This window comes from Hordeum vulgare, chromosome 4H, assembly GCF_904849725.1.
Source record: "Hordeum vulgare subsp. vulgare chromosome 4H, MorexV3_pseudomolecules_assembly, whole genome shotgun sequence".
NCBI lineage: Eukaryota > Viridiplantae > Streptophyta > Magnoliopsida > Poales > Poaceae > Hordeum > Hordeum vulgare.
The window spans coordinates 506,188,408-506,207,141 of record NC_058521.1 but is presented as its reverse complement, the minus strand read 5'-3'; the positions used below and the strand labels follow the sequence as shown (position 1 = coordinate 506,207,141).

The window sequence follows — 18,734 nt, the reverse complement described above, 5'->3', positions numbered from 1 at the left end:
ATCATAAAGGTGCTCTACAAGTATCTCCGAGGGTGTCTGTGGGGTTGCTATGGATCGAGACTGGGATTTATCACTACATATGACAACGAGGTATCTGTGGGCCCTCTCAGTACATCACAAGAATCTTGCAAGCATTGTGACCAAGGGGTTAGTCACAAGATCTTGTATTAAAAAATGAGTAAAGATACTTGCCGGTAATGAGATTTAACTTGGTATGGAGATACCGACGATCGAATCTCGGACAAGTAACATGCCGCTGGTCAAAGGGGACTGCTTATAGAATTGACTGAATCCTTGACATCGTGGTTCGACCGATAAAGATCTTCGTGGAATATGTAGGAACTAATATGGGCATCCAGGTCCCGCTATTGTTGATTGATCAGAGAGGTGCCTCGATGATGTCTACATGATTCTCGAACCCGTAGGGTCCGCACACTTAACGTTCGATGGCACTAGAGTAGTATTGGGATATGTACGTTGGTGACCAAATGTTTTCCGGAGTCGCGGATGAGATCATGTATGTCACGAGGAGCACTGGAATGGTTCGAAGATAAATATTTATATATGGGACGTCATATTTTGACTACCGAGAAAGTTTCGTGTTTTGTCGGTATTGTACCGTGAAGCTTCGGTTCTGGAGGGTTTCCACAGGAGTCTGAAAGGGTCCCTCCATCCCCTAGGGCGTGTATGGGCTGTAGGGCGGGGGACACTTGCCTTATTGGTCCAGGGGCACCAGGCCCACAAGGCCCATGTGCCTAGTGGGAGGGCCCTACACTTGGCTTGGAGGGCACTTCTCCTCCCTAGGGCGGACGCCCCCTCCTCGGAGGAGGGGCAAAGGGGATATGTGCCTCTCCCTTGCTCCTATATATAGAGGTTCCTTCTCCCTCCCTTGGGCAACCCCTATTCAATCTTCCTGAGTTCTTTATCGTTCGTCGTTCCACACGCGCTTGGCGAAGCCCTGCTGGCATTGCACCACCACCATCTCCACCACGCCATCGTGATGGTTGAGACCCCATCTACTTTTCCGCCCTCTTTTGCTGGAGCAAGGAGGCGAAGACGTCATCGAGCCGCACGTGTGCTGAACGCGGAGGTGTCGTCCGTTCAACGTTTGATCACGATTGGATTGTGAAGAATACGACTACATCAACCGCTTATATACGCTTCCGCTTAATGGTCTACGAGGGTTCGTAGACACACTCTTCCCTCTCGTTGCTATGCCTCTCCATAGGTAGATCTTGGTTGTTCGTAGGATTTTTTTGTTTTCCATGCAATGTTCCCCAAAACAATGACCGTAGGACACAGGAGGCAGTGAGGGCGGCCGCGGCAGCAGATCATGTGACCAGGGTGCAAGTGGAGTAGGTAGTCCACATGCAGGCGGAGCAAGACAAGGTGGACGATCAGGCCGCATGGATGGCCGCGTTCGGCGAGTGATCCGACAAGCACCCTTCTCGCTTAGACATTGATTTCATTTTGGCATGTCCGGTTTGTTGAACTATGATTGATTTGCTTTGTTTGAACTATTGAATTAGGAAAATGTGTATCAGATGGTCGACGTTCATGGATTGCATGGATTGAGGATTGACATTTGATGTATGTGGATGTACGGCGCAACATATGAGGGGCCGGCGGACGCGCCACGGTCGTACATGGGCCAAATTTTCAAGTCCGGTTGTAGATTCTCTTAGATCACTACTTCACACAGGGATTATTTTACATTTCTGATGAAATGTGAAAAAAATCATCCCCACTCCATTCAAATTAGTTTTCTGGTCGAGCTTGACTGGTTTTGACTTGTCGACCGCCTAGTCAGTGCCAAGTTAGTGTCATGTCACAACCCTTTAACCCAACCCCCATATCATTGTTTCCCACCCGAGACAGTCATCATACCCAGCTACCACTGCCCTCCCCTCCTACGCCACCACGTCTGATGTCGGCACCGAAGACTGGTGACTGGAGGCGTCGGCATATGCCGCCCCCCCTACTCCCCCTCACGACCGGACCCTCCTCCACCTCACTGCTTCTCATCCAATTTGCCATGCAGCTGACATGATGCACTTAGGCCCGAGCAGTGACGGACCTAGAAATCTCCATCTTAGGGGTGCCGATGTCCAAAATTTGTAGAAATTACACAACAAATTATACAATTTGACCTAAACATTTCCATAATATCGAAAAATAGGCTTAAATTGTCTTAAGTCATTAGGAGGTGCAGGGAAAGACATATGCTATCTCACGGCGGCGATGAGGAGCCTCCTTTTGTAGGTCGGCCACGTTGCAAGAGGTTGCGGCTATATGCTCGGGTATAGTGGCGGAGCTTGGTACAAATTACTCAGAAGCCAATGAAAAAACATGAGTATTTGAGGGTGTAAATTGCTAAAAAAATCTCGTCTAAATCCTTTCTAACAAATTTTCTTCAGAGTTTGGTCCAAGGCTCCGCAAGTGCTCAAGTAGAAGAGAGAGAGAGAGGCGTCAACCCTTGAGGAGGCAACTGTGGATGTACCTGGCCCGCCCAATACAATATTTGTCCGTGAAGCATGTCTAAATCACGTTAATATCTCGTGCAAGGCACGACACGGAGTACTTACGTATATGTGTAATCTCCCCACGAAACACGACACGGAACTGGCACTGGGCTCTAGGTCAATAGGTTAGTCCCAAAAATAATATAAAATAGCATATTCATGCATATAAAGCATCCAAAGTTGATAATATAATGGCATGGAATGATCAAACATTATAGATACGTTGGAGACGTATCAGGCACCGGCCCCACAAGGCCCTAGCGCCTAGTGGGAGGGCCCTCCACTTGGCTTGGAGGGCACTCCTAGCTAGGACGGACGCCCCCTCCTCGGAGGAGGGGCAAAGGGGATATGTGCCTCTCCCCTTGCTCCTATATATAGAGGAGAGGTGGGGAGGGTAGCCTAGCACCAATTGCTTCTCCCTCCCTTGGGCAATTACTTTTCCATTTTCCCGAGTTCTTCATTGTTCGTCATTCCATAGGCGCTTGGCGAACCCCTGCTGGCACTGAACCACCACCATCTCCACCACGCCATCGTGCTGGTTGAGATCCCATCTACTTCTCCGCCCTCGTTTGCTGGAGCAAGGAGGCAGAGACATCATCGAGCCACACGTGTGTTGAACACGGAGGTGTCGTCCGTTCGGCGCTTGATCGTGATTGGATCGTGAAGAATACGACTATATCAACCGCTTATATACGCTTTCGCTCTACGAGGGTTCGTAGACACAATCTTCCCTCTCGTTGCTATGCATCTCCATAGATAGATCTTGGGTGTTCGTAGGATTTTTTTTTGTTTTCATGCAATGTTCCACACACACAAGGACCGTAGGACGCAGGAGGCAGCGAGGGCGGCTGCAGCAGCGGATCATGCGACTAGGATGCAGGCGGAGCAGGCAGTCCGGATGCAAGCGGAGCAAGACAAGGTGGACGATCAGGCGGCATGGATGGCTGCGTCTCGTGAGTGATCCGACAAGCACCCTTCTCGCTTAGACATTGATTTCATTTTGGCATCTCCGGTTTGTTGAACTATGATTGATTTGCTTTGTTTGAACTGTTGAATTAGGAAAATTTGTATTAGATGGTCTACGTGCATGGATTGCATGGATTTGAGGATTGACATTTGACGTATGTGGATGTACGACGCAACATATGAGGGGCCGACGAACGCGCCCGCAGTCGTACATGGGCCCAATTTGTCAAGTCCGGTTGTAGATTCTCTTAGATCACTACTTCACGGAGGGATTATTTACATTTCTGATGAAATCTGAAAACAAAAAAAATGATGCCCACTCCATTCAAATCAGTTTTCTGGTCGGGCTTTACTAGTTTTGACTTCCGACCGCCTAGTCAGTGCCTAGTTAGTGTCATGTCACACCTCTTTAACCCAGCCCCCATATCACTGTTTCCCAACCGAGACAGTCACCATACCCAGCCACCAGCACCCCTCCCCTCCTATGCCACCACGTCTGATGTTGGCACCGAAGACTGGTGACTGGAGGCGTCCGCATATGCCGTCCCTCTACTCCCCCTCATGACCGGTCCCTCCTCTACCTCCCTGCTTCTCATCCAATCTGTCATGCAGCTGGCATGATGCCTTAGGCCCGAGCAGTGGCGGACCTATAAATCTCCGTCTGAGGGGTGCCAATGTTCAAAATTTGTAGAAATTACACAACAAATGATACAATTTGATCTAAACATTGCCATAATATCGAAAAATAGACTTAAATTGTCTTAATTCATTAGGGAGACGTAGGGAAGGACATATGCTATCTCGCGGCGACGGTGAGGAGCCTCGTTTTGTGGGTCGGCGAGACGGCCTTGTTGCAAGAGGTTGCGGCTATATGCTCGGGTATAATGGCGGAGCTTGGTACAAATTGCTGGAAAGTCAATGGAGAAACATGAGTATTTGAGGATGTAAATTGCTAAAAAAAAATCTCGTCCGTTCAGGAGGCAACTATGGATGTACCTGGCCCGCACAATACAATATTTCTCCGTGAAGCATGTCTAAATCACGTTAATATCTCGTGCAAGGCAAGACACGGAGTACTTACGTATATGTGTAATCTCCCCACGAAACATCGATGCGCCTTGGCCGTGGCAGGAGGTCAAATGAGGGCGGCGATCATTTGCAGCTTGAGCATTACGAAAGTGGAATCCCTTTCTTTGGAGGAGGAAACAAAATCGCATCACAGCAAGTCCCACACGTAACTGAGCAAAAAATGCATAACAGCTGCGCGTCAGAGTTTTCTTTTCTTGCTCACCTTCCCCGTTTCTTCTCCGGTCATCAACCACCGGCCACCGTCGCACGCGGCCACGCCTCTATAAATGGATTACCGAACGGCCAAATCTCTCCTAACTCCATCGTCGAGCTCTCGCCTGCTCAGATATTTGAGGCAGCGGACGTAGGGCGGTGGCTACGGACAAGATACAGAGACGGTGAGGGAGCCGTTGCCGACGTAAGTCCAAGAGCAGACAGCCATCAAAGATCTGTCCCATCCGGCCCCACTTGCAGTGCCCGTTGGGCGGATACGATACGACCCACTTTCCTGCTTGCTTGGGCTGCGCCGTCTATATAAGTCAACCGACCGTCCTCACCTAGTCACCCTCTCCCGGCCAATTACATTACACGAAAACAGAGCATACCTTAGCAGAGCTGCACAGAGCTTGGAGCTGAGATCCCGTGGAGTAGTCGGCACTGAGAGGACGAAAATGGCACGGAGTCCAGCTCAAGTCGCCCTCCGGTTGATCGCTCTTCTCCTTCTGCTTCCAGGTAATTGATCTTTTCGCTTCTCATGCTCTGCTTTGTTCCAATGCGCATTCTATGATCTGTTTTGTGTGCGTGTGCCTGATCGGTTCAAGTTCTTGGGGTGCTTGCAGCGGCGTGGTCGGCGACGTTCACGATGACCAACAACTGCGGCTACACGGTGTGGCCGGGGCTGCTGTCGGGCGCGGGCACGGCGCCGTTATCGACGACGGGGTTCGCCCTGGCGCAGGGCGCGTCGGCGACGGTGACCGCGCCGGCGAGCTGGTCCGGGCGCATGTGGGCGCGCACGCTCTGCGCCGAGGATGCCGCCGGCAAGTTCACCTGCGCCACGGGCGACTGCGGCTCGGGCGCGCTCCAGTGCAACGGCGGCGGCGCCGCGCCGCCGGCCTCGCTGGTCGAGTTCACGCTCGACGGCTCCGGCGGCATGGACTTCTTCGACGTCAGCCTCGTCGACGGCTACAACCTCCCGATGCTGGTCGTGCCGCAGGGCGCTGCCACTGCCGCCGCCGCCGCCAGCTCCACGGGCGGGCCCAAGTGCATGGCCACCGGCTGCCTCGTCGACCTGAACGCCGCGTGCCCGGCCGCGCTGAAGGTCACGTCGACGGGGGCCGCCAGCAGTGCGGTCGGCGGGAGCGCCATGGCGTGCCGCAGCGCGTGCGAGGCGTTCGGGTCCCCGGAGTACTGCTGCAGCGGCGCGTACGGGAGCCCCAACACGTGCCGGCCGTCGACGTACTCGCAGTTCTTCAAGAGCGCGTGCCCGCGCGCCTACAGCTACGCGTACGACGACTCCACCTCCACCTTCACCTGCGCCGCCGGCACCAACTACGCCATCACCTTCTGCCCCAGCACCACCAGGTAACTTCTTTTCCTCGGTCCTTCGTATTTGAGCACGTTCAGCAAACTAATCAAGCAAGCAACCGAGCTCCGCTGTATTTAATCCTGGGCCGTAGATTCACCGAATGGCGCGAAAATGCACGGTCGAAATGCCTTTTTGACAAAAAAAAAGGTTTTTATGGTGGTAGGGACCTGCACACGTTGAAGTCTTTCTTTAGGACATGGCAATTCCTAAGGTTTAATACCGCATTAGATATTAAAATCTGTGCAGTATTTTACTCCCTCTGTTTAGTGTTGAACAAAATACGAATGTATATAGACATGTAGATTCATTTATTTTTATTTCGTATGTAAATGTTTTAATGAAATTTAAAAAAAATCATATTTAGGAACGGAGGGAGTATGGCTGGAATTTTGATAGGACATGTTGAATATGGCTTAATAAATCACCACACACTATCAAATGGTGGTAGGGAGTATGCTTGTAATAAGTCGGCAAAGAACATCAAAGCATGTGCTCATACGGGCAAGCTCCCGTTGTGCTGTACTGTTGCAACACAGTCCTGCCACGGCGACCGAATATAATATGTGGCGTCTGGAATATGTTTACCTCCAAAGGGCCGGGCCAATTCTGACAGACTGTTGGGAACTGTACTACAGTATTCAACGGCCGAAATGCACGCAGCAGTGTGCAACGGCTAGGAATCCATGGCATGGTGCGGGGTCCCAGCTCAGCTCGCACGCGCACACACGACAAGCGAACCGACGTAGCCCGATGCGTACCGCGGCTTCTAGCCATTTCGCGCGTGCGGTCCCGCAGGCCTAGGCCGACGATGGCATTCAGTTTCGCCGTCCTCTTCCCAACTGCCTCCCATGTTCGTGTGCTCAGAGTCAGAGGCCCTGTCCGAAAATATCTGCGTCCTACAAAAATATCTGCAACGCCATAAGTACTGTATCTTGGGTGCACGGTACTGCACGCTACGCCATTCCGATCTCGTACTATGTGTACCGCAGTACGCTATGCTGACCCGTATGCTTTGTGTGTTTTGCTCCACAGTGGGAAGTACACCGACGAGAACCCGCAGGCCGCCGGCGTGCCGCCCACGAACGGGACGGCGATGGTCTACCACGGCGGCGAGCAATTCTCGACGGGCGGCGGCGCCTCCATTGCCGCCCATGCGTCGCAGCTCCTCGTCGCGTTGGCCGTCGCCGTCTCGCTGCTCCTGTAAGGGCCGGTCGGCCGGCCATGCGTGAAAATGGCGGCAGCATACGTGCTCCCCGCCTCACGAGGTGTCTGTCCTTATCCGGCGGGCTGCTTATGGCGTGACGGAGGCAGAGATGAGATGAGACTCGAGCGGAGCACGAGAGAAGGGCGGGCGGGCAAGACCAGAGGCTGACAGTGCCACTACTGACAGATAAAACAAGGATATCTTCACATAGAACGCAGCCTTCTAGATAGCTGACAGCATGTCGCGGGCTTAGGTTAATGTTTACTCTCTACGCTTCTTTGATTTGTTGAGCGGAAATGATGATGTGTTCATTGTTCGTCGTGATATAGTATGAATCGTCACTATTTTTAGCGTGCAAGTTTCAACACCGAGCAGGGAAAAGCACCGTGGTCTGAAAAGAACCAAAACGGACATATGGACTAGCTTTGGGCGCGCGTTTCGCTGCCCGCACCGATTTTGGCATGTTTGCATAGACATATATATATATATGGATCTCACTAAGAAAAAAACCTATAAACCATCCTCTGCATATTGTTTGGTTGCCCGTATATAGATCAGCTGAATGAGCGAACTACCCGTTATTTGATTGATTATATTATATTAGGCGCATATAAGACACGTTGTTTGGTTGATTATATTATATTAACCGCACGTAAGACACTTTTAGGTGTTCTCATCACTTCTCACTACTTATGACCGTATCACATACAATCTTAACAATTTTATTCATAGTTATGAAACAAATGACGGTTCAACCTAACTAATATTAATTGACACTAACAGTATTAAGAGCTAAATGGTTGAATAGGGGGAAAATCCATCCTCTTGTGTTGTTGTTCCTCTTCCTCTTCGGTTGTTGTTGCTTCTTCTTTTGTCGCTCCACTTGCTCTTCTTCTTCTTCTTCAGATCCTTGTATGGCCTCTGTTATTCCTCATTGCATGTGCCCATTTCACCCTTTTGATTTTAGAGGCTTCATTGTCAAATGCCTTCACACCATGGCCATCGAGCTGAACATCATCGGGCTCACATTCTCCTCCTCACGCACCAGTTCATCTTAACCCTATTGCAAAATCCAGTTATGCGGAATGCAGTATGCAAGAACAAGCTTAACCTGGGTAGGATAAGAGCGGATGTCGTTTGATTCAGAATCTTCAACTCGTTCCTCAGAGCTTCAAATGTCCTCTCAATAGTTACTCTAAGGTTGGATTGATTGAGATTGAACAGCTCGTGTAGAGTCCTAGGATAGTTCCTACGAGAGAACTCAATCAGATAGTACCTGGTTTTCTTCAAGGGTGGAAGAACACCTCGCAAACATGCATAGCTAGCATCTTCTAGATAGAAGTTGCCATTAGGGATGTTGATATCATCAGGATGACTCATGTTGTCGGGCTCACATTCTCCTCCTCACGCACCAGTTCATCTTAACCCTATTGCCTCTGTTATTCCTCATTACATGTGCCCATTCCACCCTTTTGATTTTAGAGGCTTCATTGTCAAATGCCTTCACACCATGGCCACCGAGGTGAACATCATCGGGCTCACATTCTCCTCCTCACGCACCAGTTCATCTTAACCCTATTAAAAAATCCAGTTATGCGGAATGCAATATGCAAGAACAAGCTTAACCTGGGTAGGATAAGAGCGGATGTCGTTTGATTCAGAATCTTCAACTCGTTCCTCAAAGCTTCAAATGCCCTCTCAATAGTTACTTTAAGGTTGGATTGCTTGAGATTGAACAGCTCATGTAGAGTCCTAGGATAGTTCCTACGAGAGAACTCAATCAGATAGTACCTGGTTTTCTTCAAGGGTGGAAGAACACCTCGCAGACATGCATAGCTAGCATCTTCTAGATAGAACTTGCCATTAGGGATGTTGATATCATCAGGATGACTCATGTTGTCGGGCTCACATTCTCCTCCTCACGCACCAGTTCATCTTAACCCTATTGCCTCTGTTATTCCTCATTACATGTGCCCATTCCACTCTTTTGATTTTAGAGGCTTCATTGTCAAATGCCTTCACACCATGGCCATCGAGGTGAACATCATCGGGCTCACATTCTCCTCCTCACGCACCAGTTCATCTTAACCCTATTGCAAAATCCAGTTATGCGGAATGCAGTATGCAAGAACAAGCTTAACCTGGGTAGGATAAGAGCGGATGTCGTTTGATTCAGAATCTTCAACTCGTTCCTCGGAGCTTCAAATGTCCTCTCAATAGTTACTCTAAGGTTGGATTGCTTGAGATTGAACAGCTCGTGTAGAGTCCTAGGATAGTTCCTACGAGAGAACTCAATCAGATAGTACCTGGTTTTCTTCAAGGGTGGAAGAACACCTCGCAGACATGCATAGCTAGCATCTTCTAGATAGAAGTTGCCATTAGGGATGTTGATATCATCAGGATGACTCATGTTGTCGGGCTCACATTCTCCTCCTCGCGCACCAGTTCATCTTAACCCTATTGCCTCTGTTATTCCTCATTACATGTGCCCATTCCACCCTTTTGATTTTAGAGGCTTCATTGTCAAATGCCTTCACACCATGGCCACCGAGGTGAACATCGTCGGGCTCACATTCTCCTCCTCACGCACCAGTTCATCTTAACCCTATTGCAAAATCCAGTTATGCGGAATGCAATATGCAAGAACAAGCTTAACCTGGGTAGGATAAGAGCGGATGTCGTTTGATTCAGAATCTTCAACTCGTTCCTCAGAGCTTCAAATGCCCTCTCAATAGTTACTCTAAGGTTGGATTGCTTGAGATTGAACAGCTCATGTAGAGTCCTAGGATAGTTCCTACGAGAGAACTCAATCAGATAGTACCTGGTTTTCTTCAAGGGTGGAAGAACACCTCGCAGACATGCATAGCTAGCATCTTCTAGATAGAACTTGCCATTAGGGATGTTGATATCATCAGGATGACTCATGTTGTCGGGCTCACATTCTCCTCCTCACGCACCAGTTCATCTTAACCCTATTGCCTCTGTTATTCCTCATTACATGTGCCCATTCCACCCTTTTGATTTTAGAGGCTTCATTGTCAAATGCCTTCACACCATGGCCACCGAGGTGAACATCATCGGGCTCACATTCTCCTCCTCACGCACCAGTTCATCTTAACCCTATTGCAAAATCCAGTTATGCGGAATGCAATATGCAAGAACAAGCTTAACCTGGGTAGGATAAGAGCGGATGTCGTTTGATTCAGAATCTTCAACTCGTTCCTCAGAGCTTCAAATGCCCTCTCAATAGTTACTCTAAGGTTGGATTGCTTGAGATTGAACAGCTCGTGTAGAGTCCTAGGATAGTTCCTACGAGAGAACTCAATCAGATAGTACCTGGTTTTCTTCAAGGGTGGAAGAACACCTCGCAGACATGCATAGCTAGCATCTTCTAGATAGAACTTGCCATTAGGGATGTTGATATCATCAGGATGACTCATGTTGTCGGGCTCACATTCTCCTCCTCACGCACCAGTTCATCTTAACCCTATTGCCTATGTTATTCCTCATTACATGTGCCCATTCCACCCTTTTGATTTTAGAGGCTTCATTGTCAAATGCCTTCACACCATGGCCACCGAGGTGAACATCATCGGGCTCACGTTCTCCTCCTCACGCACCAGTTCATCTTAACCCTATTGCAAAATCCAGTTATGCGGAATGCAATATGCAAGAACAAGCTTAACCTGGGTAGGATAAGAGCGGATGTCGTTTGATTCAGAATCTTCAACTTGTTCCTCAGAGCTTCAAATGCCCTCTCAATAGTTACTCTAAGGTTGGATTGCTTGAGATTGAACAACTCGTGTAGAGTCCTAGGATAGTTCCTACGAGAGAACTCAATCAGATAGTACCTGGTTTTCTTCAAGGGTGGAAGAACACCTCGCAGACATGCATAGCTAGCATCTTCTAGATAGAACTTGCCATTAGGGATGTTGATATCATCAGGACGACTCATGTTGTCACTGGGTATGTTAGCATCATGTGCTAACCTTTTCTAGGCAGCCAACACATATATGAACTTCGGATCGAAGTCAACAACAACAATCACACCCTGACTTGTGCAGTGCTTCCTCCCAGTGTATGATGCAACTTCTAACCTCAACACTCTCGAAGTGACATGAGTACCATCTATTGCCCCAATGCAATCTGAAATGGCAATATAAGAATGTGTTAGTGCTGCTAGAAGATAGCATCCACACAGGGGGGGGATCCTCTCAAACTCCCGCATAAGCATTGGAGCATATATGATGACAGGTCTCTCACCACGATGAACAAACCTCTTGTGCATGAACATGTCCCACGCCCGAATCACAGCTATCAGTGTTGTTGCCTGAACTATCAGTTGCATCTCTGCGTCCATAACCTAGTCCACATCCAGGGTGCGTTGAGCCATGGGAAATCGAACCTACACCTTGCCTAACGTCCTAACAATGTACCTAACATAGGGAAGAGGGGGTGTTGCTTACCAGCATCGAACGGAGGGGCCATGGCAGAGTCAAGGACAATGAGACGGTAGCCAAATGGAAGTGGAGCAGCAACTCGTGCCGCCAAATCTGCCGTCGACGCTACTTGCACATATCTTAGTCATCGCCGCCGTTGTTGATGGTGAGGCAAGAGTAAGTGGTTGTCCTAGAGGTAGTGGTGACCGACTAAATGGGTGGGGGAGGCTAGATTCGACGTCGTGTCGTCGTGTCATATTTCCATCTCCCGCCATCCCCACTCACTTTCGCCATGCTCCCCCGCGTGCGAGCTTGCACTGCACTTAGCGTGGCTCGCTAGAAATTGCCAATTCGACGGTTTCTAGCGAGCCAGGGTGTGGGCTGCTTTAAGCTTAGTGCGGATGTGAGCTAACCCACTGTGTTCGCAACCAAATCACATTTCGTGGCCCAATTGAGCTTGGTTGTGATTTTGTGGGCAACCAAACATGCCCTAATCATTTTGCCTAGCTCGGGGTTAAGTCGTAGTTTAGCAATTTGCCTAGCTTGGGGTTAACTTTGTAGCTTAGTATTTGGCCTAGCTCGAGTTACTTCCAAGTTACGCACATTTATTTTGCTTCATCGGGGCGTGTGGATCGATAATGACTTTGTCTCTTCTCGTTTATCGCATCTCGCCCTTGTGATTTTGCAAAGGTCAGATGTTCACAAAGAACAAAGAAATAACAACATCTAAAGCCGGACCTCGCAACCCGAACTCGTTATACGTCCTCATTCAACACCGTACGACTCCTCATATAGGTTGTCGCATATCCACACATTTGAAATGTGGAATCTTAAATCCATGCAATACATGTACGTCGATCATACGATATATTGTTCAAATTCAGCCATTCGAAACAAAGCAAAACAAATCATGGTTCAACAATACGGCATGACAAAATGAAATCAATGTCCGATCAATCGCTCGTTGGCTAGCCCAATCACTCACCGGGTACGAGCCATGCTCTCTCCTCCAAGGCCATTATCGTGTCCTACTCCGCGTGCATTGAGGCCGCATGCGCAGCTAATGTCAATGCCACCCTCGCCGCCGCATACTCCCTATGGTTTTGATCTCCTTCTTTTTATCCGCAAGACACTTTTTTGTTTGCTCATCGAGGGGCTTTCATCTGCCAACATGATCTTCGCATCCTCCGCATCCCGTGTGATTTGCAAACCTCTTCTTTTCAAGCTCAATCTTCTTCCTCTATATTTCCAACATCGATGGGAAATCATTTAATCAGAAGTGAACAACTACGCCAGCTACTATTCACAAGTGATTGGCCATCCTCAAAGTGAGACGGGAGTCGCAACTAAACCTCAGCATTGGTCGGGCCGGTCAGGTTTGGTCCCGGCTTGGCAAAGCCCGAAGTAAAAATCCCAAGCCTGATCCAAGCCCGGCCCGGACCGAAGAACATGAACACTAGCGTTTCTAATTAAATAAATATTGTTAGGAATATTATATTAATTTAGTATACCTATTGTTAGAACATATTTCTCCATATGTGGTTGTGGTAATTGATGACAATCCCTACAGACCAATGGTTGCCTTGAGTTATATTCGAAGGTTTTGTCCATAGGCACTTCTTGAAGTCCATCTGTTGGTTTCAAGGAGTTTATATGATGGCCAAGCTGGTACTCAAGGTTTTATCCAAAGATTGATCATAAAGACACAAGGTTGTTCAAGACTAAGTCAAAGAGTGAATCAAGTTTATTAACACACAAAGCGTACAAGATGTACCGAAAGGGATCAAGTGATCCCATGGTATGGTAATCATTGTCTATTACGCTTTATGTACTAACCCATGATCTTCATGAGAGTTCTATGTGGGGTTAGGTGTGTGTCCATGGGCTTGCGTCAAGAGGAAGATTTTAGTCAACCCATGCAAGATTGCGGTGTGCAAGTTCAAGTGAAGCATCACAAAGAGATCGTGCTTGATTCTTGCCGTCCATTGTGATGGAAATGGACTTGTGAATATATGCTGAAGAGTGACTTGCCTATAGTGGAGTATGAGGGAGCAATCTACTACTATTCATTGAGCCGCCACAATCAAGAAAGATGGTCCATCTTGAGGAGGACAACATCGTCATCATCTAGCTCAAGTGGACTATGCGCAATACAAAGGTTTGTCCTTGATATGTTTTCTATTTTACCGGTCTCACTATGTTTGTTCGGAGACCGGATTATGGGATAGATTGTTGTACTATCAAGGGGGGCTCTGAAGTGAGTAGCTTGATCGTATATGTTCGTTGAGGGCTCAAACAATCGCATTATTGGCATAATCATCTTTCTTGGTTCTTGGTTGTTTTTTCTCTATGTGGGTTCTTGAGCTTATGGTCATCTTCATGACAAGGTCGAGTTCATCGAAAACGGAGTTGATATGCATCTTCTATGATGTTTTTTATGTTGGAGTTTTTGCCCGCTCTTCATGCACACAGGTTTCACATCTCTATATCATTGGCATTTTCATAATTGCCTTTTCTTAAGATAACCAACAAGCTTGAGTTTGCTCAATTCGGAGCTCGTAAGGAGAAGTTATGGCAGTTGTAGTGCACGGACAGTTTTTCTGTGTTAAGAGGAAGTACCGCTGGGAGCGAATCGGTAGTACCGCTCGGGTGGTACTACCGCCCTCCACTTTCGGTCCCACTTCCGCTAATTTGATCACTCGGGTGTCCTCGGGTGTCCTCGGGTGCCCTTGCCCGTTTTCAACGAAAGTACCGCTCGGGCGTTACTGCAGCCCTCCACTTCCGGCCCCACTTCCGCTTATTTGAGGGCTCTAGTATTGGTTTTGCAACCTTAGCGGTAGTACCGCTTGGTCGGCCGGTAGTACCGCTCCGGTGGCACTACCGCCTCAAGATTTCTGCCGTTTGCATGCTTTTTCATGGAACTACCGCACTAAGCGGTAGTACCGCTCAGCTGAGCGGTAGTATCGCTTGTGCATGACCTATGCACATATCAGTTGGATTTGGGGAGGCCTAGAAAGGGGGTCTTCTTCACCATTGCTCCCTAACTCTTTAGCCCGTGTTCTTCCCCCATTGTTGACATTCTTCGAGCTTGCTAACTCTCAATCCCTCCAATGATTCTTGGTAGTTCTTGAGGGAAAAGAGAGAGGAGATCTAGATCTAAATTTGCACCAGTCACTTTCTCCTCTTTGTGAGGGGAACCCCTTGGATCTAGATCTTGGAGTTCTTCATGTTCTTCTTTGTTGTTCCTCTCATTTTCTTCTATAGCATTAGTTGTTGTGGTGGAATTTGGGAGACAGGACTTGTGCACTCCGCGTGCCCTTGCCATCGCATTTGGTGCATAGGTTTGAGTTTTCCACGGTGATACGTGGAAGTGAAGTTTGAGAAGTTTATTACTCTTGGGTGTGTGGGCACCCTAGAGCTTGTGCCTCTTGGGTTGTTTGGCGCCCTAGACGGTTGGCGGTGCCTCGGAGCTTAATCAGTGGTGCAAAGCTCCGGGCAAGCGTCGAGGTCTCCAATTAGGTTGTGGAGATTTCTCCGAGCATTTGAGATCATCTCGGAACCACAATCCATTGTGGTGATGCTTCGTGGTGTTGTTGGGAACCTTCAATTAAGTTGTGGAGATTGTCCCAACCTTATTTGTACGGATTCGGTGACCACCCTCAAGGGCCCCTTAGTGATATCACGACATCTTGCATTATGCAAGGGCGCGAGGAGATTACGATGGCCTTAGTGGCTTATTAGGGAGCATTGTGCCTCCACACCCCTCCAAACGGAGATTAGCATCCGCAAGGGTGTGAACTTTCAAATACATCGTCGTCTCCATGTACCTCGGTTATCTCTTACCCGAGTCCTTTACTTATGCACTTTACTTTGTGATAGCCATATTGCTTCTTGTTATATATCTTACTATCACTTAATTGTTTATCTTGCTTAACATAAGTTGTTGCTGCATATAGGCGAGCCTAGTTGTTTTAGGTTTTGTGCTTGACTAATTAAACATTAGTTTTATTTTGCATTTGTTCAAGCCTAAATTATCATTATTTTAAAGCACATATTCATCCTCCCTCTAGGCTATGTCTACGTACTTTCACCTATATTTTGAATAAAAATGTTTATACGTACTTTTCTGGCTTCCGGGCCGGGCTTTAGGTGAGAAAGTGGAGCCCAAGACCGGCCCGAATGTCAGGCTTCAGGTTTGGGCCTTCGGTTTGGGTCGTCTATGAACAAGTTTAGACGCAACTCACGTAAGATTTTTGGTTTCACCTTGTCATCATTTGCATATGCATGTTTTTGTGACATTATCAATTTTGCATATTTTGTTTGCTAGACGACGGTGGCGATGACTATGTATCACGAGACAAAGGAGAAGACATTTGGTTTTAGCCATTGTTGGATGATATTTAATGGCAAATCAAAGTGGAGACAACTTCTTGTCGATCTCAACGCCGACAAGGAGAGGAATGACGGCTCAAGCTCCCACCAATCAATTGGGTTGGACTGCAAGTACATGGATGTTATAGTGGAGAATGAAAGAGCCACGGCCAAAACATAACCAACAAGTAATGGGAAACAAATTGGAGGAGGCAAGGTCTTCCTGTGATGCCACGGCTAACAAAATTGTCCTCGAGATGGTAGGTCTTTTTTCGGTGAGGGAGAACAAGAAATAGGAGATGTACAAGCTCATGTTGGATGCATAGAAAGAGAGGATGGATTGGGACCAGAAGAGGGTGGAAAAAAGCTGGAAATTGAGAGGGAGAATATTGAGCTTGAGAAGGAGAGGTTTACAAATCGTACATGACGTGGAGGATGCATAGATCATTTTGGCAGACAAAAGCCTCTTGGATGAGCAAGCAAAGAAGTGGCTTGCAGACAAAAAGAAGGAGAACAACGACTATAGAGAGTACGAGGTGGTGAGGCCGATGTTGGCAGCTACGGCACATGCGGGCAAGGAAGCAAGTGGAGCGTGCGGTCCGGATGCAGGTGGAGAAGTCGGAGCAGGACACAATGATGGCCCTAGAGCAGGTCGCACGGTTGGCGTTCGACGAGTGATCCGGCTAGCGAGCCAATGACTAATCAGGCATTGATTTCATTTTGTCATGTTCGTATTGTTGAACTACAATTTGTTTGCCTTGTTTCGAATTGTTGAATTCATACAATTTATATGTTATGATCGACATGCATGCATTGCATGGATTTGAGGTTCCGCATTTGAGGTGTGAGAATATGGGGGATCCCATACAAGGGGCCGCCTCATGCTCTCCACGGACGCATCCAAAGGCATATAGGGGGTTAGATTTGCCAAGTCCGGTTATAAATGCTCTCACTTTTTTTGGGAGCTTCGAGGAGTCCGAGTGAATAAAAAATTGGATCTCTTTTCTTTTGTGAATACATAGAAAAGTTTTCAGATGTTTACTCTTAGGGAATTCTTATGTGGCTGACGTCAAATATTCGGGAATCTTCAGCGAACTAATCCCTTCATTTCAATGAATACGTTGTGCATGCTTTCCAAAATTCAATTGTGAACATTATTCTGAAAATATATTTTTATGATTTCAAACTAAACCATTGGAAACTCTGTTCATTGTGTATTCAACCATATATTTTTTACCACAAACAATCAACATTTAGTTGGTCTAATTCTGACTTTTTGGATGCGTGCACGTCTTATTCTTTGGAATGATGGGAGCACCTCCTCGCAATGGGATCAAATTCACGAATTTTAAAGCAGTCCAAATGGACACGTCAAAAAATCATACACGTTTGCTGGGTGGGAGGCCGTAGCAAACGCAGACACGTATACGCCTTGGGGAACCTCTCCTCCCTCTTATATTATACCCATTTTTTTTCCTCACCGGACCACACACAGAGTGAGGGAGAGAGGAAAGCAGAGAGACAAGGAAGAGGGTTCAGCGGCCACCCATGCACCGATGGGTGATAATACTCATATGCAAGGAATCGTTCTATTACTTTTCAGAGATGTAGATGGTAAGTATGAAATGTCGAATCCATAAATAACTAAAGATAAGATTGATATTTTCTCATGTCTTATCTAGCACTGATACAACTATGTACATAGAACGTTTGCTTTATTCAAGAAATAAATCTATGCTACGAGTAAAATGTTAAGTTTACTAGATACTAAAGAACATACAAATAAAATTTAGAAGCTACCTAAGTAACGCTACAATACAATACAAATAGCGAGAGTGAAAAAGCAACGGCAGAATTTGCAAATTATCCCTAAACAATTAGCTCAGTTACTAAACCAATTATCATCATTGAGGTCTTATTTGTGGGAGATGATCTGCTAACATATTGTTCGTATTTGAAATTATATATACCCATGATTGGAATTATTGAATTGTTAGCAAGCATCCACAAATACTAACTAGTTCATTAGTGTCACTATTGCACGAAGGTCCTAAGACGACACATGCATCCAAGACCCTTCGACCAAACTATGTGCGATCCATGAATCGCAAATGATATAGTTCTAGCTCCATCACCAGTGACAAGAACTATGTGCAATGGCTGGTCCATTAGGCACGATTCAGATGAGAATTGAGTGTGCGATACGTGGCAAACAATTGTTCCATACAAACTATTTGCGATTAGCCAAGATAACACAAACGGCTATGCAGATCCAGACGTGTGAGATAGAGGGCACACAGTTCACTCGGATGAACTGTGTGAGATGATACAACAGAGCAGAAACAATTTAGCTGGAGAAGGGGTGTGTGATAACCGACAAAGAGGTCAACAATGAGAATCGTGTGGACAGAACAATAATACATAGACGAGTCATCCTAACAAGTTGTGTGTGTTATGGGCAGATGGTTGCTGGTAAACAATTATCAACGATTGACAAAATCATCACCGACGAGTTCCTTAGTTTAATCGTATGAGATGTAATTTTCTCTGTTTGCAAAACATATATACCTTGTGTATAC

The 18,734-nt window shown here is 47.2% G+C and overlaps 1 protein-coding gene across 1 annotated transcript; it reads left to right on the top strand.

Moving 5' to 3' along the window:
• Window positions 1-4,865: 4,865 nt before the first annotated feature.
• LOC123449171 (thaumatin-like protein 1b) lies at window positions 4,866-7,695 on the top strand. The gene is made up of 3 exons (XM_045126280.1): window positions 4,866-5,288; window positions 5,396-6,137; window positions 7,174-7,695. The coding sequence occupies exons 1-3, from the start codon at window positions 5,228-5,230 to the stop codon at window positions 7,343-7,345; spliced, it is 975 nt and encodes a 324-aa protein (XP_044982215.1). The 5' UTR covers window positions 4,866-5,227; the 3' UTR covers window positions 7,346-7,695.
• The last annotated feature ends 11,039 nt before the right edge of the window (window positions 7,696-18,734 follow it).